The 25,056-nt window shown below is 42.4% G+C and overlaps 1 protein-coding gene across 2 annotated transcripts in view; it reads right to left on the reverse strand.

Moving 5' to 3' along the window:
* The window catches only part of PLLP (plasmolipin), a 296,653-nt gene that overhangs the window by 173,423 nt on the left and 98,174 nt on the right, over positions 1-25,056 (reverse strand). For both annotated transcript variants that reach the window (XM_030203734.1, XM_030203735.1), the window contains exon 2: positions 15,519-15,692. In XM_030203734.1, the coding sequence (XP_030059594.1) occupies positions 15,519-15,692 (174 nt within the window). The remainder of the gene's footprint in view (positions 1-15,518; positions 15,693-25,056) is intronic.

A 25,056-nucleotide genomic window follows, 5' to 3' on the forward strand; every position in this document is an offset into this window, starting at 1 on the left:
GATACATGACAGACCTTAGGTAATAAGATCCTACCTAAACCTACACTACCCAAATTACAAAGGACTGAAATACAGAACAACTTACGCAGCCGGCTTCTCCTACATAAGCGCACAACTATGGAATGGGCTCCCAAAAGCTGTGAAAACAATCCACGAACTTCAGGAAATCACTAAGAAACTACCTCTTCAAAAAGGCCTACCCCAACGACCCCATGTAACCCTCTTCACCTACCAACACAGCATGACTATGATCGAACAGGACATCATGCAATCTTCATCCATTCCGACCCTCCACTTATACCTCATACGATCACTATACAACTTTGTATTTGTTATCCACCGACTGGGCAAACGCCTTTGATGGTACTATGTAAGCCACATTGAGCCTGCAAATAGGTGGGAAAATGTGGGGTACAAATGCAACAAATAAATTAATTAATTAATTAATTAATGTGTCTGGTTAGCAGCTTCTGCTCTTGACACAGCCTTGTTCAGGCGAAATGTGGCCATGGTGGGCACAGTCTTCATACTTGATATAATAAAGTTCTTTATATCTACTCCTTGTATATACCTTATTCATCATTATTGTGATCTGTTGCGTTTTTCTGCTGGCTCAAGCACCAGAGATCACTGCCTTTCATTGTTCCTGCCATCACTGGTGCGGTCTAAAGTTTTTAATTTTGAAACTCTGTGGGAGGGTTTATCCATGAATGAGAATTCATTGCCATCAGAGGTTGGTTCCTCTTTGAACAAGCTTTATGGGAAAGTACAGAAGGAGAAAGTTTATGAGCAAGAGCTGACAGTTCTTAAACATTGTTTGGATGTTTTATAGGAGGAGTCCTCTGTGGTACAAAATCAGCATGTGGTGTTTATGAAGGGATCCATATGTTATTCATACAAAAAATGAAAATTTAGAGAACACTTTGAGGAACTTATTAAATTTTCCTCAGGGTCCTACAATTTCAGCATAGGAAATTATTAAGAAGTTTTGAACAGATATCAGGTTGGCTTTTGTAATGATCATGATACCAAAACCTTTACATTGTCCTTGTTGGATATAATTCATGTGGATTTGATAGAAGATCTTGTTTTCTCTTGGTATCATTAGATATTTCTGCTGCTTTTGATACCATTAACCATGAGATTTATTACATTGGTTGAAGTCGATTGGGATAGATGGTTTGTTTCATGTTTGTCAAGTTTTGTGTAATAGAAGATCAGGAACAGTCTATGCCTATGAATATTTCTTCAGGTATTCTTCAAGGATCAGCCCTATCGGCAACTTTGTTCAATTTTTTCTTAAACCTCTATGGATTTTGCTGAGCACCTTGAGCTTAGATTATAGAATCTATGCAGATGATGTTCAGTTTCTTTTAAGAGTAGAAGGACCTTTTGCTAAGACTTTAGATCAGTGGCGTAGCCAGACCTGACATTTTGGGTGGGCCCAGAGCTAATATGGGTGGGCACTATGTATATAGGTATGAATAGTGTTTCTTGGGATAATGCCTTTGAATGCACTTGATGATTGAATTACTACTACTACTTATTTCTATAGTGCTACTAGACGTACACAGCGCTGTACACTTGAACATGAAGAGACAGTCCTTCCTCGACAGAGCTTACAATCTAATTAGGACAGACAAACAAGAGATAAGAGAATATTAAAGTGAGGATGATAAAATAAGGATTCTAAACAAGTGAATAAGGGTTAGGAGTTAAAAGCAGCATCAAAAAGGTGGGCTTTTAGCTTTGATTTGAAGACGGCCGGAGATGGTGCTTGACGTACCGGCTCAGGAAGTCTATTCCAGGCATATGGTGCAGCAAGATAAAAGGAACGGCGCCTGGAGTTATCAGTGGAGGAAAAGGGGGCAGATAAGAGAGATTAACCCAGTGAATGGAGTTCCTGGGGAGGAGTGTAGGGAGAGATGAGAGCGGAGAGGTACTGAGGAGCTGCAGAGTGAATGCACTTTTGAGTTAATATATACACATATATTCAATCCTACTCTATTTCAGAGAACTCAGTTATGAATTTCATATAGAAAAGGAACAGCATAGTTACTCCCATCATCAAGGAATTCAACTTCTGAAGTCTAGGGTCATCAAGGAATTCAACTTCTGAAGTCTAGGGACATGTAGAAAATCCTTTAATTTTCTATTTTGAAGAAATGTCTTTCCTTCCGTGTACGTTTTGTTTGATAGCATCATAGTCCCTGAATACATATGGTTTTGCTGACGTGATCTACAGGTATATCAAGGCATGGCATAATTTTAAATTTTGACATCAGTTACCTTGTTAAGCTTTGCACAAACCGGTTTTTTGGTTTAAAAAAACACATGGAGAACATCTGAATTTAGTACCCACACAGAGAAACGTCTACAATGTCCAACAGGGATTTTCTTTCATTTCAAACCACCAAAATAACCAAATAAAATTGTTTTCCTCTGTATCTGTTTTTTTTTTAATCTTTTGCCCGTTTTCACGGTACAGAATCTCCTTTTGTATTTTAAACAAACTATTGGAAAACACCCATTCTGCCCACCCCTACCACTCCAGTCACTACTTACAGGAAAGGTCCATATGCGCATCTTGGTGTCCCTCCTGCTGACTGCTGCCCGTGCTTTTGCTGAGGTTCGACATGTTCGGCGGCTTTGGAGGGGGGACAGGGAGGGAGAGGAGGCGGCCGTGTACAAATCCGCGAGTCCTTTGAAAGGGAAAAGGACGGAGCTAACTGAAGCCCAGGGAAGAAGAGGCGACGCACTGCTGAGAAACCGCCCTGAGGGCTGAGAGCGCCGCCTATGACAGTGAGTGCCGGTGCTGTGGGAGCAGAGCGGGCAGTGTTGAGGCGTGCTGCGCAGGGCCCTAAGACAGGCCCTTTCCACCACAGCCCGCGATAGCAGCGATACTGCTCTGGCAGAAGCCGGAAGACTTTCCTGTGCGCCACGGTGGCGCCTTTCTGTGCATGGGGGGGGGGGGGGGGGGGTTCAGGCAAGACAAGGCATTGTGAAACTAGACAGTCGGACTTGCAGGAAGGGCAATAGGCGTGTGGCGCTTCTGACTGCAGGCTGCATGTGGATGAGCGAGCGAGCGAGCCACAGCAGAAAGGCTGTGTACTCCCACTGTTAACCTGCGCCTATCAGGATAAATTGGGCGGGCCTGAGCTCAGATTGGGTGGGCCTGGGCCCATCCAGGCACACCCGTAGCTACGCCCCTGCTTTAGATGTCCTTCTTTTGTCCTTAAATATGATTAGACAATGGATGAAGATCAATCGTCTTAAGCTTAATATAAGTAAGACTCAGATTATGTTGTTATCTGCTTATTCAATTCCATCTTTTCCTAGGACTTGTATGATTGATGGAGTTGAAATACCATTGGTTCAGAAAATTAAATCATTAGAAGTGATTATTGATTGGACATTATGAATGCAAGAACAGATACATAATACCATTAAAAAGGTTCCTCTCAAACTTTTTTCTGATAGTCTGAATCTTACTGGATTCCTAAAGAAATCTAATGTGAAACAGGTGCAAACTGCTACTTTACTAATAACCATTTTATTTATTTAGATTTTGCTCACACAGTAGTAGCTCAAGGTGAGTTACATTCAGGTACCAGTGTTATGGTATAAGCCAATCATCAGAATTAAATGTGTAGCATGATGTTGTGTTGGATCAGATACATATATATACACCAATATATTTGTGCAGCTTTTAAAAATACACTGCAGCAGAACTGGCTTTCATTCCAAAAGCCCTCTTCCCTCTCCCTTTGGGGAATATTTAAAAGACATTTACAAAGGTACTGCTGCAGTTGCAGGGACCTCACCTTGCCTTTTCTCATTCCTTAAACAAAAGACTTAAGACTGCTTTAAAGTTTTAAATTGACTCTATTCCTCTGATCAACACAACAAAGATTGGACCTAACCAGTAGAGGCAAGGAGACAAGCAAGTGGGAAAGGTGTGAAATCCAACTTAAAGACAAAGGGCACCTGCTGGCTGCCCCAGACAAATCTTATCTATCACACAGACTGAGCAGGAAGCCTTTTCACATCAAAAGACCATTTGTCAGCAAGATCCAGACAGCAAGTCTTGTGATGTCATAAGACATGAGACCAAGATACCACAATGCTTTGCAAATGCCCAAGGGTCGTGTGGAAACCAGGAAACCAGGACAAAGATCCATATGGTATATCCTCCTGCAGCTTGCAAGATATAAAAGCAAAAGCTGTTTCCCCAAGATTCAGATTCTCTTCAACTGCAAGCAACTCAGATCCACTCACTGCAGAAGCTCTCCTGTCTTGCAAACATGTGCTTACCTAATGCTGTTCATACTGTGTAACAAGGACTTGTAAGTAACATAACTTTTGATCTAGACCTGCTACCTTGCCTTACTTAAGCACAGATTATCTGTAAAAATCTCTTAAAACCTACCTCTTGTGTGCAATTGTATATTAAATCAACCTTTTTGAAGCTAAAAATACGGTCTCTTTGTGTTCTGAGTATATGGTATCTGTTATATATACTTACTTAATTTATTTAATTTATTGCAATTATCACCTTTGGTGATTGGTGGAGAAATTACTATCCTAAAACTTATAAATACAGCACCTGCTCTTAAATTATAAACAGTAGCGAGTGCTCTAGAGCTCTTTCCCCCAAGGTAAATCATTTCTTGTAACACCAGGAGGGCTCACAATCTAAGTTTGTACCTGAGGCAACATAGGGTTAAGTGACTTGCCCAAGATCACAAGGTGCAGCAGTGGGATTTGAATTGGCCACCTCTGGATTGCAAGACTGGTGCTCTAACCTCTAGGCCACTCCTCGGCATGGGAAACCAACTACGATTGGCTTTTAAAAATGTTCTTTTACGTATAAGAATTTTACCTATATGAATTGCGACGTAAGGATATTTCCCAATGTATCTAAAGTGAATCAGAACAAAGATGTCAGTTTCTCTTTCTGAAACCAATGATTACCCAGGCTTGAAGGACTGTTTTAAATTTGCTTTCCATGCAAGTGTTTAATTAAACTGCAAGTAATGAATGTACATATTTTTCTTGAGCCTCAGCATCTTTCCACTTTTTCAAATAGTAGAATTGTGTCTTCTCCTGTAGCATAGAGCTGTGAGCCTGCACTGACCTGAACTTGGGCTTTGGGACAGTGGGAGTACTAGTTGATAAACTCAACTGCCCTTCTATATTCGTCTTCTTTTCTTTTGAATTGTGTCTTGCTTTCCTCAATCTTTGGGGACTTTAGGTGATAATCGGGCTCATTTTCAAAGCACTTAGCCTCCCAAAGTTCCATAGAAACCTATGGAACTTAGCCTCCCAAAGTGCTTTGAAAATATGCCTCTATATGGATGATTTGGTTTGTATTTATATGTTCATTTTCTTTATTTTCTATTTCTTTCTTGATCTCCTATTGCTGTAACAAGAGATTTATTTAATGTGCATAAATTTGGAAATAAAAGTCTCCAAAGCCAGTGGCAAACCTCTGTAAAAGCTATTTTATAGATCTTCCATGTATCTGAAGCAGGGCCGTGCTGATGCATTAAGCGAGCTAAGCGCCGCAGGGGGGCGCTTGCCTTCGAGGGGCGCCACTGCCCTGCCGTCCGTCTGCTCACTTGCAAAATCTTTCACCTGAACTTGTGATTCTCCTAGCTCTGCTGCCCTCCCCTTTTCATGCAAAGGAGCAGTATTAATTGAGGCAGGCATGCTCTTCAAGTTACGTGAGAATACAACCAGATTGCTATTTATGCTTCAGTTTGGGGCTAGCTCCTCAGTCAGGGTGAGTTTCAGAGCTTGAAACAGCATTCAAATTAAAGAGAATCTGAAATTTTAAAAGTGCTAAAAATAAGTTTTAAAAGTATTTGCCTTAAATCTAATTGCAGAATTCAGGTGCTGGGAGTCTGTACTTGGTTGTCATATGCTCAGATTTGTTTAAATCATATGCAAATTAGTCCGGTGTTTTTCACTAAACATTCCCATGAGTGTCTGTATGTTAATCTGCATTCAAATAGAGCTCTCTGATTGGATGATCAGCTTCTGTTAAGAAATCTGCCCGGGAAGTGAACAGAGTGAGAGCTGTCCTTTGCCAAGACAGACATCCAGCTGTGACTTCCTGTGTTTGTTGACTGAAGTTATAAAAGAGTGCCTGATCGTGGTAAATGAGAAAATATAAGTGAAAAGAGATTGGTGGCGATTGAAGTTTCTCTAGTGAGAAAAGGATCTGAATATTTCAGGATTACTTGAAGTTTATGAAGAATAGAAAAGGGTGAATTTCAGTTTAAGAGTGTTTAAATCCTATAAGCTATATAAAGGCTAGGTAGATTTAAGTGACTGTAAGCAAGGAAACTTTAATATTTGATCTGAAATAAATATTTGATCTGAGATAGTTGATCAGAGATAAATGTTTGATCTGAATTATATCCTTTGGTGCAAAGGAGATTAGAATGCAATAGAGTATTTCTTTCTGTTTACCAGTACAGTCAAATAATTCCATTCCACTTAAATAATTTTTTGTTATATATATGAGGGAGTAGTATCTGGATTTATTGTAAATCAAATTGATTCCATTCACAGGAATTCATATTCACCTTCATGCATTCATCCGATATTATCTTTTAAGGATGAAGTTTTATTTTATGTTCACTCTGTCTCTTGTGAGCTGAGCACAGTTAGTTTCCTCGGCTGGCACGACTACATATTAGAGGTATTTTGATACTGTGTGAAGTTTTACCACAGACGGGTGACATATATAAAACATTCTCCTTGGATAGGATGTAATATGTGAAAATACATTTTGCTTTAATGACATTGCTAAACTTTAGAGTCAGAGACTTATCAATGAGGGATACATACAGTGCTATTTTTTCCTGAGGTCCGGCTTACTTGCCTGCTCCCTTCTGCTTCCTGCTCTGCTGGATGGGTGGGGGGGGGGGGGGCGCCAACCGATAGTCTGCAGGGGGGCACCAGAGACCCTAGGCACGGCCCTGATCTGAAGCCTAAGAACTTTCATCTGATCAGAATGCCATATTTTCTTCTTCATATTCTGAGGTATAAGGATTCACCATCTTGTATCTTCTTCTAGAAGATCTTCAGCACAGATTGATCAAACGTGGATACTAGTAGACTAGCACCTGTCAAAACTCACCATCATGAGCTGCTATTTAGTGCTATAAAGCAGGCTAGATTAGCTGTTTTCTCCAATGCTGAGCAGTTTTTTTTTGGTTGAAGATTACTAAGGAGTATCATTTAAAAAACAAAAATTGGCCAAGCTAATGAAGATCTGCCACAGTATATATTTCTCCCCTCTCACTCCTTTTCTCTCCTTTAGCTATTCCAGATCCTCCCTCCTACCTATAGATCCCAGAACTTTAAGCATTCTTCTTTCTCTTTCCAGTCCTCCTTCTCAACCTATTCTATTTCTTCTTCACCATTCCTGGTCTTCCCTTCTTGCCCTCTTAACCCTGAGATCTATGCCTCCTCGCTTCCTCATTGCCCCAAGATTCCCTTCCTGCACCAGTAATCACAATTTATTCTCGCAACCCAAAATTTAATTATTCTGACATGTATAATTGAAAAACTTTTTATAATTTAAAATATGTATATTATGTAACAGTAATAAGATGCTAGTTTATGCAGATGTTTCATAGAATCAACATGTGGGCTGCTGTGGAAAGTGGGACTCTGTTTTGTTTAGCAGTTTATTTTTGCATCAAAGCAACTTTAACAATGAAGTACTGGTCCACTATATTTGTGAAGGTGCATATTCTGAGGCCGATTTCCAGCAGTATATTCCATTTAGGGGGACATTATCAAGATGGGTCTACCATTAAGACGGGTTATTTTACCACAAGTCATGCTATTTTAGTGTAATGGTATCAGTTTATTATTGAAATGTGTAGCATGATGTTGTGTTGGATCAGATACATATATATACACCAATATATTTGTGCAGCTTTTAAATATATATATTTGACACTGCAGCAGAGAGAAGAGTTTCATTTCAAGCCCCTCTCTCCCCATCCCTTTTTCTGGGAACTTCTGATAGCAGGGATAGTTAATTACAAACACTTAACAAAGACAAAAGAGAGATATATAACTCTCTCTGCCCTCCCACCTAAAAAGACTGAACAAAAGGTGGGTACCTGGACGCTCATCAGGACATCTCTGAAAACCAAAGACCCAAGAGACAGAAAGTCTGGAGAACCCATTGAAGACAAGACTTCAGAGGGGAGACCATAAACAGGACATTTGCTTGTCAAAGGTACAGTGGTGGAAATAAGTATTTGATCCCTTGCTGATTTTGTAAGTTTGCCCACTGACAAAGACATGAGCAGCCCATAATTGAAGGGTAGGTTATTGGTAACAGTGGAGAGATAGCACATCACAATTAAATCCGGAAAATCACATTGTGGAAAGTATATGAATTTATTTGCATTCTGCAGAGGGAAATAAGTATTTAATCCCTCTGGCAAACAAGACCTAATACTTGGTGGCAAAACCCTTGTTGGCAAGCACAGCGGTCAGACGTCCTTCTGTAGTTGATGATGAGGTTTGCACACATGTCAGGAGGAATTTTGGTCCCACTCCTCTTTGCAGATCATCTCTAAATCATTAAGAGTTCTGGGCTGTCGCTTGGCAACTCGCAGCTTCAGCTCCCTCCATAACGTTTTCAATGGGATTAAGGTCTGGCGACTGGCTAGGCCACTCCATGACCCTAATGTGCTTCTTCCTGAGCCACTCCTTTGTTGCCTTGGCTGTATGTTTGGGGTCATTGTCGTGCTGGAAGACCCAGCCACGACCCATTTTTAAGGCCCTGGCGGAGGGAAGGAGGTTGTCACTCAGAATTGTACGGTACATGGCCCCATACATTCTCCCATTGATGCGGTGAAGTAGTCCTGTGCCCTTAGCAGAGAAACACCCCCAAAACATAAACATTTCCACCTCCATGCTTGACAGTGGGGACGGTGTTCTTTGGGTCATAGGCAGCATTTCTCTTCCTCCAAACACGGCGAGTTGAGTTCATGCCAAAGAGCTCAATTTTTGTCTCATCTGACCACAGCACCTTCTCCCAATCACTCTCGGCATCATCCAGGTGTTCACTGGCAAACTTCAGACGGGCCGTCACATGTGCCTTCCGGAGCAGGGGGACCTTGCGGGCACTGCAGGATTGCAATCCGTTATGTCGTAATGTGTTACCAATGGTTTCGTGGTGACAGTGGTCCCAGCTGCCTTGAGATCATTGACAAGTTCCCCCCTTGTAGTTGTAGCTGATTTCTAACCTTCCTCATGATCAAGGATACCCCACGAGGTGAGATTTTGCGTGGAGCCCCAGATCTTTGTCGATTGACAGTCATTTTGTACTTCTTCCATTTTCTTACTATGGCACCAACAGTTGTCTCCTTCTCGCCCAGCGTCTTACTGATGGTTTTGTAGCCCATTCCAGCCTTGTGCAGGTGTATGATCTTGTCCCTGACATCCTTAGACAGCTCCTTGCTCTTGGCCATTTTGTAGAGGTTAGAGTCTGACTGATTCACTGAGTCTGTGGACAGGTGTCTTTCATACAGGTGGACCATTGCCGACAGCTGTCTGTCATGCAGGTAACGAGTTGATTTGGAGCATCTACCTGGTCTGTAGGGGCCAGATCTCTTACTGGTTGGTGGGGGATCAAATACTTATTTCCCTCTGCAGAATGCAAATAAATTCATATACTTTCCACAATGTGATTTTCCGGATTTAATTTGTGATGTGCTATCTCTCACTGTTACCAATAACCTACCCTTCAATTATGGGCTGCTCATGTCTTTGTCAGTGGGCAACTTACAAAATCAGCAAGGGATCAAATACTTATTTCCCCCACTGTATACCTGCCCCTCCCATCAGCTTTCAGACATGTGCAGAAGGACTTATAATGTGGTCATGTGAACAGATTACATTAACATTAATGCCTTGCAAAATATCCAGGACATGCACACACCATGCATCTCTGCTAACATTATAAAAGGCCTGGAAACAGCCCAGCTCGCTTTCTTGGAACCTGCCTCCTCTTGGGACCTGCTGCTCTCTTTGGGGTCTGCAGATGCCTTGCTCCTGATCTGCAGTCCACCTGCCTCATGGCTCTTCAATGGACCACAAAATGCTTTGCAACAGACTGCTTTGTAAGTTATAACTTTTGATCTAGACCTGCTACTCTACTTTGCCTTACTTAAGCACAGATTATCTGTAAAGATCTCTTAAAACCTACCTCTCGTGTGCAATTGTATATTACATCAACCTTTTTGAAGCTAAAAATACGGTCTCTTTGTGTTCTGAGTATATGGTATCCTTTATATATACTTAATTTATTTAATTTATTGCAATTATCACCTTTGGTGATTGGTGGAGAAATTAATATCCTAAAACTTATAAATACAGCACCTGCTCTTAAATTATAAACAGTAGCGAGTGCTCTCTAGAGCTATTTTCCCCAAAATAAATAATTTCTTGTAACATATTTATTGGTGCAGAACGTGGGCAGGTATTCTGTGCGAGTACAGTGAAATAGCAGTGTTCTTAAATTATATTTTTGTATTTTGCTGCTTTATAGAGAACTGAGTATCAGGTTTCATTAATTAAATTTCTGATTGTTAAATTGATAAGGTTTTCAGGGCATTTAGAATATTTAGAATGCTGTGCTGGATGGATGTTTGGTCTTATTTAGGTACTTATGCACTCATGTACTTTATGTATTTCATAATCAAATCTTTAGGCATGCTCTGGCATAAAATAAAAACCAATTTTGCAGTTTCTTTTGAGAAGGACAGAGATAACCCCACTTTGCCTAAGCAATGCGTAGAATCCTCTGGCCCTAATCCTTGGACCTGTAATGTAACTGATAATATTTCCATCCCCTCTGATATTGAAACAAAATGTGATTTATATTCAATTAAGGAAGGGAGCAAGAGAGTTTCTGCATGCACTTGGTTAATTTGGACCATATATAAGAAAGCCTTAAGGGAACATGCAGAATTGAATGAGAAGTTACTAACCAAAGAGAGAGAATGCATGCAGGTAAACACAGAAAAGGATTTTCTGATCACAATGGCTAGTTGCTTAAATGATCAATTAGACGCCCTTAGAATATAGGTGCAAAGGCAGGCAGCACAGGAGACTAAAATGAAGGCCCAAATTCTAGCTTTAGAAATGCAGGCCAGCCAGGTTCCAGACTTGAAGCATTTAATCAGGGAATTAACACTGCAGACGCCACATATAGATGAGAACATTGATCACGTACAGGATTCACATTTGCAGGGGTCAGCCTTTACGGGTCTCCCATGTGCCCCTCCAGACCCAAATACAGCTACAGCCATGCCTGTTTCAGCTGTGGTAACAGTATCACAGTCCACACCCATAGCAGGAGGTTCAACTAGAACCATTAGTTCCCAGGCCCCCTCACAGCATCCAAAACCTCAGCACATATATGCACAACCTGTTCTGCAGTCTAATTTAAATGCTCATGAAGGTAAGCCTCCAGTTAATGTCAGCTTCTCAGCACACAGATGCACCACCTGGGCTGCATTCTGATCTAAGCTCCCATGGAAGGGAATCTCTAATAAAAGAATCAGCTCCTCAGTATGTAGATACTGAAAACCGCCAGCAAACATGTGACATTTTAAAATCTCATGGAGCCTTGCAGATATTACAGATAGCTAACAATAAAAAGAGAAATTTGCCGCCAGATAAGCAGAAACTTATAACCACAAGTCCTGCTGGACCAGAAACTGACATTCTGTCAGCTCTTCCTGCAATTTAATTCCTAGAAACATGAGGAGACGCATCCAGCCTGGACTGGACTTCTCCACAGCATGACCCACTCTGCAGATGGCAGGGAAATCCAAGTGCTAATTTTTAGTATAGGTTGGAAAGGAATATAGGAAATGTTTGTGCAATAAACCTTTTGAACACTGATAAGAATTTAAAATGTAGCTTTTATTGTTCTTTGATTTAAAATGTAGCTTCTATTGTTCTTTTAATTAAAAATGTAGCTTCTATTGTTCTTTTGAACATTTAAGATTTAGTAATGTCTCTCTGCAATAAGTAAGATTTAAAATGTCTCTCTGTGATAGCTTCTGTTGTAATTTGTTTTTGATAATATTGTTTAAGGATTTAGAAATGTCTTTTTTCTGATGAGTGATTCCCACTGGAGTTGAAACTAAAATACTGGGTAAGAAGTTTTAAAATTGCCTCTGTCCAATAGGTAACTCCCGCTGGAGCTGAAACTTAATATTGTGCTTTAATGTGAATTAACAAGATATGCTTATTTTTATAGAAAAGAAACTAAAAGCTTAAGAAAATAAAGCCTGTCTGCACTGCACGCTGCTCACATACAATGGTCTAGGATTATGGGAAGGAACTGTGAACAAGAGAGGGATCCCCCCACCAGAACCAGCCATGTGACCTGCTAAAATTAATGTGAAAGTGTCTTTCTTTTTCAGAGTTCGAGTTCTACTTACGAGATATTAATATTTTTATGGCGCTAGTAATTAATACATACATGGCTATCTCAGATATATTTCTATATTTTAAAAATAAACAGATCTATGTTGTTCTACTTATGAGATAGTAAATGAAACTGCTGTGGTAATCCAAGATGGATGCCACAGATGATGCTTTTGTGCTTTATTAATTTTGCTAATTGTTGCTCACTTCTAAATGAATGAAAATGCTTTGGCAATCCAAGATGGATGCCGCGTACGTTGCTTCTGTGCTTTTTGTGTTCTACTTGCAGGTTAAGCTCAATCCTGGATCTGGAATGGACGATCAGAGACCTAAAGGCCTAATAGAGTTCTTTGTTTGTTTGTCATGTGGTCTCCATGTTACATGTTTGTTTTATGTTATGGGGTACCCAAGAAACTATACACAGACATTCATAGACCCTCCCTACTAACAGTCCCTCCATTAGTTCACATTGTCCAAGAAAGAAAAAAAAAAGAGAGACCATTTTCACTGGCAGAAAAGCTACAGAAAAGATTATCATACAAGCTACAGACATATATTAAGTTCTACCAATTGCTATCTAAGGTTATATATTCACATGTGTATATTTGAAATTATGAGCAAAGGTTTCTCTTTACATGATCTATCAGGTACAATCAGAACAGGGAATGTTTCTGACCTTTTTTAGTTTATTATACATCACAGCCAGTACGTGCAAAATGCTCTCTCTGGAATGAAATATTGGCTGTGTGCAAAGCACAATTAACATATATTTTCTAAATTCTTTACAACATTAAACACATGAGTATTGTCTATTAATTTGCTACATTAAACACTGCTAAAGCAGATAAATATGGTAACCCTTTTACCACACTCAGTACCCATAAATAGTTTCTCTCTAAAAAAAAAAAAAAATTCTCTCTCTGAAAAATAAAAAGTTTCTCTCTGAAAGGTAGTTCATGGCACTATACCATGACTCTGTTTTTGTTTATTTGGTCAATGATTAAGTAGGAATAATTATTTTGTGTGTAATAGTAACCTAGGAAATTATTATAATTGCATACATATGCCTTTCTTATTTCTAATGAAACAGTAGTATAATAGCTCCACATTTACACTCTTGCTTATGTATTAGAACTATCTGTCCTTTTATCACTGCTGTGAATACCTCAGTTAGCCTCTGAGATAGAGAATATAGGGAAACATTCACAGAGTATTTTTCCTTGGAATGTCAAACACTGAGAATAGTGACTGAATAGATTGTTCCATCCCATTGCGGTGGTATAAATTGGTCAATTGCGCACTCTCATGCTATTGATTTGGCTAGCATACTGGGTAAGATATCCTGTGGCACAAACTTGGGAGCAGCCTATGCCCCTGAGCAGGTGCACAAAAAGAGGTGGTCTCTGGAAATAGAGCAAAATGGCACTTCTGTGGCTGAAGTCATTTAAAGTGTACTTGCAATCCTATTTTAAACCAGAGCAAAGCCATACTCTGCCACCTGACTGAATGGAAGCCTAATGAAACTGACCACAGAAAACTTAACCCTAGCTACCTAAATGTAAGTCATGAGTAAACAAAAGTAATAATGATGAGTCTTTTTGCTTATAACAGTCATATTCCAGCTAAGGACATATTCCAAGATTCATAGTGATGTGACATAGTAGATGACGGCAGGAAAATACCTGCACGGTCCAGTCTGTTCAATGTCCATTATTAAAAGATTCACCTCTTACAGTACACATGCCCATGTAAACAGTTCAGTACCTTTGCTATTGTTCTTTTGAAATTATGCTACTGTATTAGGTTAGAGTTAAGGGTTTCTTTTGTAGCCTTTATAGTTTATTTTTATGGTTCTTCGCTCCAAAGTTTATGTTAATATTTGTCACTTAGAACCAAGAGAGGGAGTGTAAAGGTATCAGTTTATTATTGAAATGTGTAGCATGATGTTGTGTTGGATCAGATACATATATATACACCAATATATTTGTGCAGCTTTTAAATATTGACACTGCAGCAGAGAGAAGAGTTTCATTTCAAGCCCCTCTCTCCCCATCCCTTTTTCTGGGAACTTCTGATAGCAGGGATAGTTAATTACAAACACTTAACAAAGACAAAAGAGAGATATATAACTCTCTCTGCCCTCCCACCTAAAAAGGCTGAACAAAAGGTGGGTACCTGGACGCTCATCAGGACATCTCTGAAAACCAAAGACCCAAGAGACAGAAAGTCTGGAGAACCCATTGAAGACAAAGACTTCAGAGGGGAGACCATAAACAGGACATTTGCTTGTCAAAGGTATACCTGCCCCTCCCATCAGCTTTCAGACATGTGCAGAAGGACTTATAATGTAGTCATGTGAACAGACTACATTAACCATAATGCCTTGCAAAATATCCAGGACATGCACACACCATGCTTCTCTGCTAACATTATAAAAGGCCTGGAAACAGCCCAGCTCACTCGCTTGGAACCTGCTGCTCTCTTTGGGGTCTGCAGATGCCTTGCTCCTGATCTGCAGTCCACCTGCCTCATGGCTCTTCAATGGACCACAAAATGCTTTGCAACAGACTGCTTTGTAAGTTATAACTTTTGATCTAGACCTGCTACTCTACTTTGCCTTACTTAAGCACAGATTATCTGTAAAGATCTCTTAAAACCTACCTCTCGTGTGCAATTGTATATTAAATCAACCTTTTTGAAGCTAAAAATACGGTCTCTTTGTGTTCTGAGTATATGGTATCCTTTATATATACTTAATTTATTTAATTTATTGCAATTATCACCTTTGGTGATTGGTGGAGAAATTAATATCCTAAAACGTATAAATACAGCACCTGCTCTTAAATTATAAACAGTAGCGAGTGCTCTCTAGAGCTATTTTCCCCAAAATAAATAATTTCTTGTAACATTAGCACAAGGTTCCATTTTATGCAGTGAGACCCTGTGCTAAAATAGCATGACGTGGTAAAATAACTCATCTTAATGATAGCCCACACTGATAACTTCCTTCCCCCTTAGTTTGCAACTACTGAACTTACCACTATAGACCATGGTATCACACGAAGCTTTAAGTGCAGCTGCAGTAGATAGATCACCAAGAAGATAATTGTCATAAGCCAACAGAAGACAGCCACAAACATTACCCAGTGATAGGCTGGATAGGGGTGATAATGTGAATCTGCAATGAGAGCCCAGACCAACAAGCCAAGCACCTAAAGAAAAGAAAAAACTGGTGTTAAAAAGTCCACACAATATGAAAACATTTTCAAACACACCTGGTTTAACTTTAACAAACACTTCTCAGCCCAGAAATCTGAAAACTGGAACAGTTCTAGTGTAAGGATTTACTGATCTAATTTTTACTTTCTCTGTTCTCCATGTTTCTCCCATATATGGGAAATGGAACATATGTAAAGCAAAAGGTCAATAACAAGGTAGCTAGCAACTCCAGGAATACTGCAGTAGTACCCCCTCCAAAGTGTAAAAGCATCTACATTCCAGTGGTGATTCATGAGCCATAACTTCCCAAAAGTTCCTGAAGTGCTGCAGGGGTGCTGGCCAAAAACACTAGACACTTTGGAGGGTGTGTATTCTTGGAGTTGCTACAGTTCCTAGCTATTTTGTTGTTGACCTTTTTTTTTTTTGTAACTATTTATTTGAAACCTGGAGTGAAGTCAGGAAATTATTGTTAAGTTTAGTGGAGATTTTTATGCCTTTTGGCTTTTTTTTCTCCACAGCAGGACTGTTTGAAGGTTGCCTATGATTATTTTGTCTGTAATCCCCGATTAGGAACTTTTGTTCTTTGTGGGGGTGTTCAACACTAAGGCACCTTCATATTGATCTGCATTTCATATGTTGTAGCCATTTCTTCCTTTGATTTTGGGTTATTACAGGCAGGTCTTGTTTTGGTGATTTAAACCTGCTTCCTCTGTTATATTTTGGACATTAACACATGGCTATTAATGCAAAAAAGGCAATTTTACAGCTCTGGTACAAATGGCCTTAGCGCAGCTTAGTTAAAGGACTCCTAGGTTTTATTTGAGGATACAAAAAAAAATCAGTGTTTATTGTTTATCCCTTCTCAGAATATGCTGTAATTTTCTCCACAGTAACATAGTAGACGACAGCATGATTCATCCAATCTGCCTAACAAGATAAACTCATTACATATGGTACGAAGTGATGCATCAAATGCATACCTGATCTTGATTTATCCTTGCCATTTTTAGGGCATAGACTGAAGTTTGCCCAGCACTAGCCTTGTTCTAAAATTTCTGAAGTTGTCAAAGCCCCTGAAAAGCTCCACTCCAGCCCATCCAAATCTATTCAGTCTCAATCAGGGCACAGACGGTAGAAGTCTGCCCAGTACCTGATCTCCACTAAGCTTCTTTGGATCCGATTCTTCTAATCAGGATTTCTTTGTGTTTGTCCCATGCATTTTTGAATTCCGTTACTGTTTTCATCTCTACCACCTCCTGGGAGAGGGCATTCCAGGTATCTACCACCCTTCTCAGTGAAAACATATTTCCTGACATTTTTCCTGAGTCCGACCCCCTTTCAACCTCAATTCATGCCCTCTAGTTCTACCACCTTTCCGTTTCTGAAAAAGGTTTGTTTGCAGATTAATACCTTTCAAATATTTGAATGTCTCTATCATATCACCGCGATTTCTCCTTTCCTCCAGGGTATACATGTTTAGGTCAGTAAGAGGGGCATAATCGAACGCCCATCTCCATGGGCGTCTGTGTCCGAGAACGGGTACATGAAGGGGCGGGACAGACCATATTTTCAAAAAAATGGGCACCCATCTTTTTTTTCGATAATACGGTTTGTGCCCGGCAAATGCATCGGATTTGTGAGGTTTTGAGCTGGGCGGTTTCGTTTTTCAGCGATAATGGAAACCAAAGGCGCCCAGCTCAAAAATGAACAAATCCAAGGCATTGGGTCATGGGAGGGGCCAGGATTTGTAGTGCACTGGTCCCCCTCACATGCCAGGACACCAACTGGGCACCCTAGGGGGCACTTGTAACAATTAAAAAAAAATTAAATACCTCCCAAGTCCATAGCTCCCATCCCTTGGGTGCTGAGCCCCTCAAATCCCCCCCAAAACCCACTGCCCACAACTCTACACCATTACCATAGCTCTTATGGGTGAAGGGGAGCACCTACATGTGGGTACAGTGGGTTTTGAGGGTGGTTTGGAGGGCTCCCATTTACCACCACAAGTGTAACAGGTGGGGGGAATGGGCCTGGGTCCACCTGCCTGAAGTCCACTGCACCCACTAACAACTGCTCCAGGGACCTGCATACTGCTGTGATGGAGCTGGGTATGACATTTGAGGCTGGCATACAGGCTGGGAAAAAAGTTTTTAAAGTTTTTTTTTTTTTTGGTGGGAGGGGGTTAGTGACCACTGGGGGAGTCAGGGGTGGTCATCTGGTCATTTAGGGCACTTTTTTGGGACTTGTTTGTGAAAAAAAAGGATTTTAAAAAATGACCCAAATTCGCGCTAAAAATGCCTTTGTTTTTTCAATTATCGGCCGATAAACACGCCCCAGTCCCACCTTCACCACGCCTCTGACATGCCCCCGTCAACTTTGCCCGTTTCCGCGACAGATTGCAGTTGAAGACGGCCAAAATTGTCTTTCGATTATACCGATTTGGGTGCCTTTGAAAGATGGGCCCCCATCTCCCGATTTGGGTCGAAATATGTGCACCCAACACTTTCAAAAATAAGGCTGCAAGTCTCTCCATGTACGTCTTGCTATGCAAACGATTTAGAGATGGGAGTAACCAGCGAGGTAATTAAATTTGCTGATGACACAAAGTTATTCAAAGTCGTTAACTCGCGACAGGATTGTGAAAAATTACAGAGAGACTGGGCGGCTAAATGGCAGATGACGTTTAATGTGAACAAGTGCAAGGTGATGCATGTGGGAAAAAAGAACCCAAATTATAGCTACGTCATGCAAGGTTTCACGATAGGAGCTACGGACCAAGAAAGGGATCTTGGTGTCGTCATTGATAATACACTGAAACTTTCTGCTCAGTGTGCTGCTGCGGCTAGGAAAGCAAATAGAATGTTGGGTATTATTAGGAAAGGTATGGAGAACAGGTGTGAGGATGTTAAAAATGCCGTTGTATTGCTCCATGGTGCGACTGCACCTTGAGTATTGTGTTCAATTCTGGTCGCCGCATCTCAAGAAAGATATAGTAGAATTGGAAAAGGTGCAGTGAACAGCGACAAAAATGATAGCGGGGATGGGATGACTTCCCTATGAAAAAAAGACTAAGGAGGCTAGGGCTTTTCAGCTTGGAGAAGAGACGGCTGAGGGGAGACCCAGGGCCGGTCTTAGCAAGTGCGGGGCCCTATGCAGACCAATTTGGTGGGGCCCCATCCTAGCCCCGCCCCACTGTAGCCCCGTCCCTACCCTAGCTCCACCCCATTGATAAGATTAGTCCATTTTTAGAACATTTTTTTATTTATGAAATTTCAAATAAAGACAAATGAAGCTAAACTTGTACAATAAAACTGATTGAAATAATAAGCACAATGCTATCATGAAACCTCTCCTCCCCAGAAATTATTCAGTTCAAGTCCACTACAATTAGTAGTTCCAATTCTCATAACAAAGGAGAATAAAGGAAAAATATTAAGAAAAGATTCAGGACTTTCAAATTCTCCTATTACTCTGTAACCCATATATGCAATAAAATAAAAATGAAATGAAAAGATATACAATAAAATAACGTGATGTGTGAAATATAATGTGCAATATAAAAACATATAGACCACCAAGGTATTAAAATTGTTTTAAAATATATACCACAACTCTCTGACTCAAGAAGACTCCGACTCTGTCTGTCATCCATAATTGTCTGACCACACACAGAAAAAACATAAGTAAAAATAAAATAGTCACAATTAATACCTTATACACCAATATACCAGCCATATGGAAAAAGCAGACCGTCAACAATATGAAGCTAGCAAGGGATCATAATATCACAATTCTCATGTAGAGCCATAAAACACCCTTTTAGAGGTAGTGTGTCATGATTTAGGCTCTACACCCTTTCTGATGTTTGGTGCCACCTTAGTAAGGCCAACACACAATCTCTCCACTGCAAAACACTATACACAAACTTGTGCAAAAACACACTCATAACCTTAACAAATCATAAACAGCACTAATTCCAAGGACAGGATGAGCTACAACCTTATGCGTGGCGTGGAAAGGCAACTGTAATTACATCGGGCTCTAAAACACCAGTGCACAACCTAGTAAAAAAAAAACCAAAAAAGGGCTGCAAACTATACGCTAGCAGAATACTGCACCTTCCTTGATCACACCTGAAAAACACATGAAGGCAAAATACTGAACTGGAAAGTTACCTCAAGAAGTCAGACTCAGCATGCAGCACTACTACAAAAATTGAAACTTACATGAAAAATATCACAGATGCACATTTCCAAAAACTGACATATTCCAATTAATAAATCCTGAATAAAATAGTTTTTTCTACCTTTGTTGTCTGGTGACTTTGTTTTTCTGATCATGCTGGCTCAGTATCCGATTGTGCTGCTATCTGTCCTCTTAACTCCATTTCCAGGGCTTCCTTTCCATTTATTTCTTTACTTTCCGCCTTTCTTCTTCACTTCTTGCCCTACATCCGTAAGTAAAAGCTGGGTCCTCCGCAGACTTGAAAGTCCAGTGGATCCAGCTTCTGCCTATTTTCTATATCCATGTGCACTTTTTCTCCTCTCTTCCTTTTCCCTCATCTCATCTCCTTCCTCACTCTTCCCTTGCCTCCATCCATGCAGTGGCGTAGCTAGGGTAGTTGACACCCGGGACCGGTCATTTTTTAACCCCCCCCCCCCCCTCAAATCCAGTACTAGGCATACCGAGAATACAAAACACTCAGGACCTATAGTGCAATTCTACCATACCATAAGCAGTCATTTCTACTAGTCACACAAGCATCTTAAACGCTACAGTGAGCACTAGAACATCAATTCACCTATTGTAAAATGAAAACAGACAGATTAGTACAGATCGTCGATCCTGCACAGTCAATGCCAACCGAAAGCCATGTCTTTTTCACAAACACAGATACACCCTAATCCACTACCGAATAAGTAATCATAAACTTTCTATTTAGACAAAAATTAAACTGAACCCCTGATGCCAGACTCTGCATACAATGCAACACCACAGAAACAGAAAATGCCCCCTAGTACTGTGCAAAATATAAAAGACAGTGGTTGTAAATTTGAAAAAACTAACAAATCCGATCACCACTTTACAAATTAACAATTAGAAATAAAACAAATATAGAAAATAAAATACCATTTTATTGGACTAATACATTTAGCTTTCAGAGGCCAAAACCTCCTTCCTCAGGTCAATACAGTATAGTGCTGTTATAGTATCTTATCCTGACCTGAGGAAGGGGGTTTTGTTCTCTGAAAGTTAAGTCAAAATGTATTAAAAATTAGTCCAATAAAATGATTACCTTATTTATATGTTCTATTTATAAACATTTATTAACACATAAACACAGATACAATACTATACCCTAAAGCAAAAAAATAAAAAATATATATTTTATTTACAGTTTGTTGTCTCTGGTTTCTGCTTTCCTCATCTTCTTTTCACTGTCTTCTTTCCAGCATCTGTCTTCGCTCTTTCTCTGAAATCCAGTGTCTGCCCTCTCTCTCTGCCCCTTCCATCCACCATCTGCCCTCTTTCTCTCTCCCCCTTCCACCCACCATCTGCCCTTTCTCTCTGCCCCTTCGATCCGTCTGCCCTCCCTCTCCCATCCATCCAGGGTCTGCCCTCCCTCACGCTCCCCCCACTCCATCCAGGGTCTGTCCCCTCTCTCTGCCCCCTCTTTCCACATGCACCTAGTTCCAGTTCCAGCCCACATCTCCCACCTGCCACCCTTTTCAGCCCCACTATCCCACCAGTCCCCAGCCCTTTTCTCCCATCAGTCCTGGGCTTCAGCCCCAAGCCACTTCTCCCTGTCCCCTTTCAGCCCCTAGTTTCAACCCCCAGCCCTTTTCTCTCACCAGTCCCGAGCTTCAGCCCCAGCCAGTTCTCCCTGTCCCCTTTAAAGCCCCCAGTCCCCAGTTTCAGCCCCCGCCCCTTTCAGCCCCCAGTTCCAGTTTCAGACCCCCTTCTCCCATGAGCACTTCCCTCCCCAGTCCCCTTATCCCATCTGAGCACCCCCCCCCCTCCCCAATCCCCATTCTTCCCTCTGAGCACCCCCACCCTCCCCCATCCCCTTCTCACCTCTGAGCATCCCTCCTCTGAACTCCCCCACCCCTCCCCAATCCCCTTCTCACCTCTGAGTACCCTTCTGAGCTCCCCCACCCTCCCCAATCCCCTCTGAGCACCCCACCCCTCCCCAATCCCCATTCTCCCCTCTGAGCACCCCCACCCTCCCCAATCCCCTTCTCACCTCTGAGCACCCCTCCCCAATCCCCTTCTCCCCTCTGAGTACCCTTCTGAGCTCCCCCACCCTCCCCAATCCCCTCTGAGCACCCCCACCCCTCCCCATTCTCCCCTCTGAGCACCCCTCCTCTGAACTCCTCCACCCCTCTCCAATCCCCTCCCCTCTGAGCTCCCCCCCCCCCGACCCAGTCCCGTCCCCCCTCCATTGAGAGCCACAGAGCCCTCTTCTCCTGCCACCGCCTGCCTTTTTCTTTTTTTTTAATCCGTGCAGCCACGCAGGCAGGGCTTCGCGTCTGCCCTGCGTGTGCTGTGAAAGAAGTAAATCGTCAGCACTGGCGTCGGGCCTTCCCTCGATGTCCCGCCCTCGAGGAAATAGGAAGTTACCTCACAAGAGGGCGGGACATCGAGGGAAGGCCTGACGCCAGTGCTGGCGATTTACTTCTTTCACAGCACCTGCAGGGCAGACGCGAAGCGCTGCCTGCATGGCTGCACGGATTTAAAAAAAAAAAAGGCAGACGGTGGCAGGAGAAGAGACGCGATGGAGCACCCCCCACCCGCGGACATCCGGGGCGGACCGCCCCCACCGCCCCACCCTTGCTACGCCACTGCATCCATGTCCAGCATTTCTTCTCTCTCCTCCATCCACCCATGTCCAGCGACCCTCCTGTCCTCCCTGCCCACCCCTGCCATCCACCTATGTCCAGAAACCCCCCTCCCCTCCATCCACCCACCCATGTCCAGCGACCCTCCTGTCCTCCCTGCCCTCACCTGCCATCCACCTATGTCCAGAAACCCCCTCCCCTCCATCCACCCATATTCAGCGACCCTCCTGTCCTCCCTGCCCTCCCCTGCCATCCACCTATGTCCAGAAACCCCCCTCTCCTGCCATCCACCCATGTCCAGTGACCCTCCTGTCCTCCCTGCCCTCTCCTGCCATCCACCTATGTCCAGAAACCCCATCCCCTCCATCCACCCATGTCCAGCCACCCTCCTGTCCTCCCTGCCCTCCCCTGCCATCCACCTATGTCCAGAAACCCCCGTCCCCCCTGCCCTCCACCCATGTCCAGCGACGCGACTCTCCTCGTTCCCCTGCTCCCCCTCCCTCCAGCCACCTGAGCCCCCCTCCCATCTGAGCCCCCCTCTCCGACCCGCCAAACGACCCTCTTCTGCCACCCGACCCGCCGGCACCTCACCTGACCCAGCATTTTTTAAAAATCTACAAGCAGCGGTGCCTCGCGTCTAAGTAAAAGAAGAAAAATCGCTTTGTCCGTTGGCCGGCCTTCCATCATATCCCACCCTTGCAAAAGTTACATCAGAGGGCGGAACATGATGGAAGGCCAGCCAACGGACGAAGCGATTTTTCTTCTTTTACTCAGACGCGAGGCACCGCCGCTTGTAGATTTTTTAAAAATGCTGGGTCAGGTGAGGTGCCGGCGGGTCGGGTGGCAGAAGAGGGTCGTTTGGCGGGTCGGGGAGGGGGGGGCTCAGATGGGAGGGGGGCTCAGGTGGCTGGAGGGAGGGGGAGCAGGGGAACGAGGAGAGTCACGTCGCTGGATATGGGTGGCGGGCAGGCGAGCAATGGTGGTGGTCGGAGAGGCGTGGCAGAGTTGAGGCGCGCCATGCGGGGCCCCCTTAGGCGCAGGGCCCTATGCGGCCACCTCTGCCTAAGACCGGCCCTGGGGAGACCTGATAGAGGTATATAAAATAATGAGTGGAGTGGAACAGGAGGATGTGAAGCGTCTGTTCACGCTTTCCAAAAATACTAGGACTAGGGGGCATGCGATGAAACTACAGTGTAGTAAATTTAAAACAAATAGGAGAAACTTTTTCTTCACCCAACGCATAATTAAACTCTGGAATTCGTTGCCGGAGAACGTAGTGAAGGCAGTTAGCTTGGTAGAGTTTAAAAAGGGGTTGGACGGTTTCCTAAAGGACAAGTCCATAGACCGCTACTAAATGGACTTGGGAAAAATCCACAATTTCGGGAATAACATGTGTAAAATGTTTGTACGTTTGGGTAGCTTGCCAGGTGCCCTTGACCTGGATTGGCTGCTGTCGTGGACAGGATGCTGGGCTCGATGGACCTTTGGTCTTTTCCCAATATAGCATTACTTATGTAGCATACCATTTTTGTCACTTTTCTCTGAACTGTTTCAAGTCTTTTTTTATATCTTTAGCAAGATAAGGCCTCCAAAACTGAACACAATACTCTAACTGGGGCCTCACTAACAACTTGTACAGGGGCATCAACACTTTCTTTCTTCTGCTGGTTATACCCCTCTCTACGCAGTCTAGCATTCTTCTGAGTCCACAGCCTTGTCACACTGTTTCATCACCATGAGATCCTTGGAAACCATCATTCCGAGATCCTCGGCCACCATCATCCCATGGTCCCTCTGCCGAGCCGAGCTTACCAATCTTTCCCCTCCAATCCGGTACATCTCTTTTGTATTTCTGCATCCCAAGTGCATCACTCTGCATTTCTTGGTATTAAATTTTAACTAAAATACCCTGTGAAATATTCTCTATATATAAAACTCTACTGCGCTCCCAACATACAATCAATAATGTTTAAATACACACAAGCTCAGTATTTTATAACATTTATCTAATTAACAAATTAAGAGCCCTGTTTACTAAGCCATGTTATAGGCACATTAGGGTTTTTAACAAGCGTTAACCATGTATGTGCGTTAACCGTTTACACACCTACAATATCCCTACAAGCATCTACACGGTTAGTGAATGCGCTAATTATAGGCACGTTAAAAACATAATGCGCCTTAGTAAACAGAACCCTAAGTGAATTAAATTTTAACTGCCAGACCCTTGATCATTCTTCTAACTTTTGGAGATTCCTTCTCATGGTTTCTATTCCCTCCAGGGTATCCATTGTATTGGCTATCTTCGTGTCGTCCACAAAAAGGCAAACTTTTCCTTCAGCAATGTCTTGCACAAATATATTAAACAGAATCGGCCCCAGCACCGACCCTCAGGCACTCCACTACTCACCTTCCTTTCTTCCGAGTTGATTCCATTTACCACCACCCTCTGCCACCTGACGGTCAACCAGTTTCCAATCCAGTTCACCACTTTGGGTCCTAAGTTCATCCCTCTCAG

The sequence above is a fragment of the Microcaecilia unicolor genome, chromosome 5 (genome assembly GCF_901765095.1).
Source record: "Microcaecilia unicolor chromosome 5, aMicUni1.1, whole genome shotgun sequence".
Classification (NCBI taxonomy): Eukaryota; Metazoa; Chordata; class Amphibia; order Gymnophiona; family Siphonopidae; genus Microcaecilia; species Microcaecilia unicolor.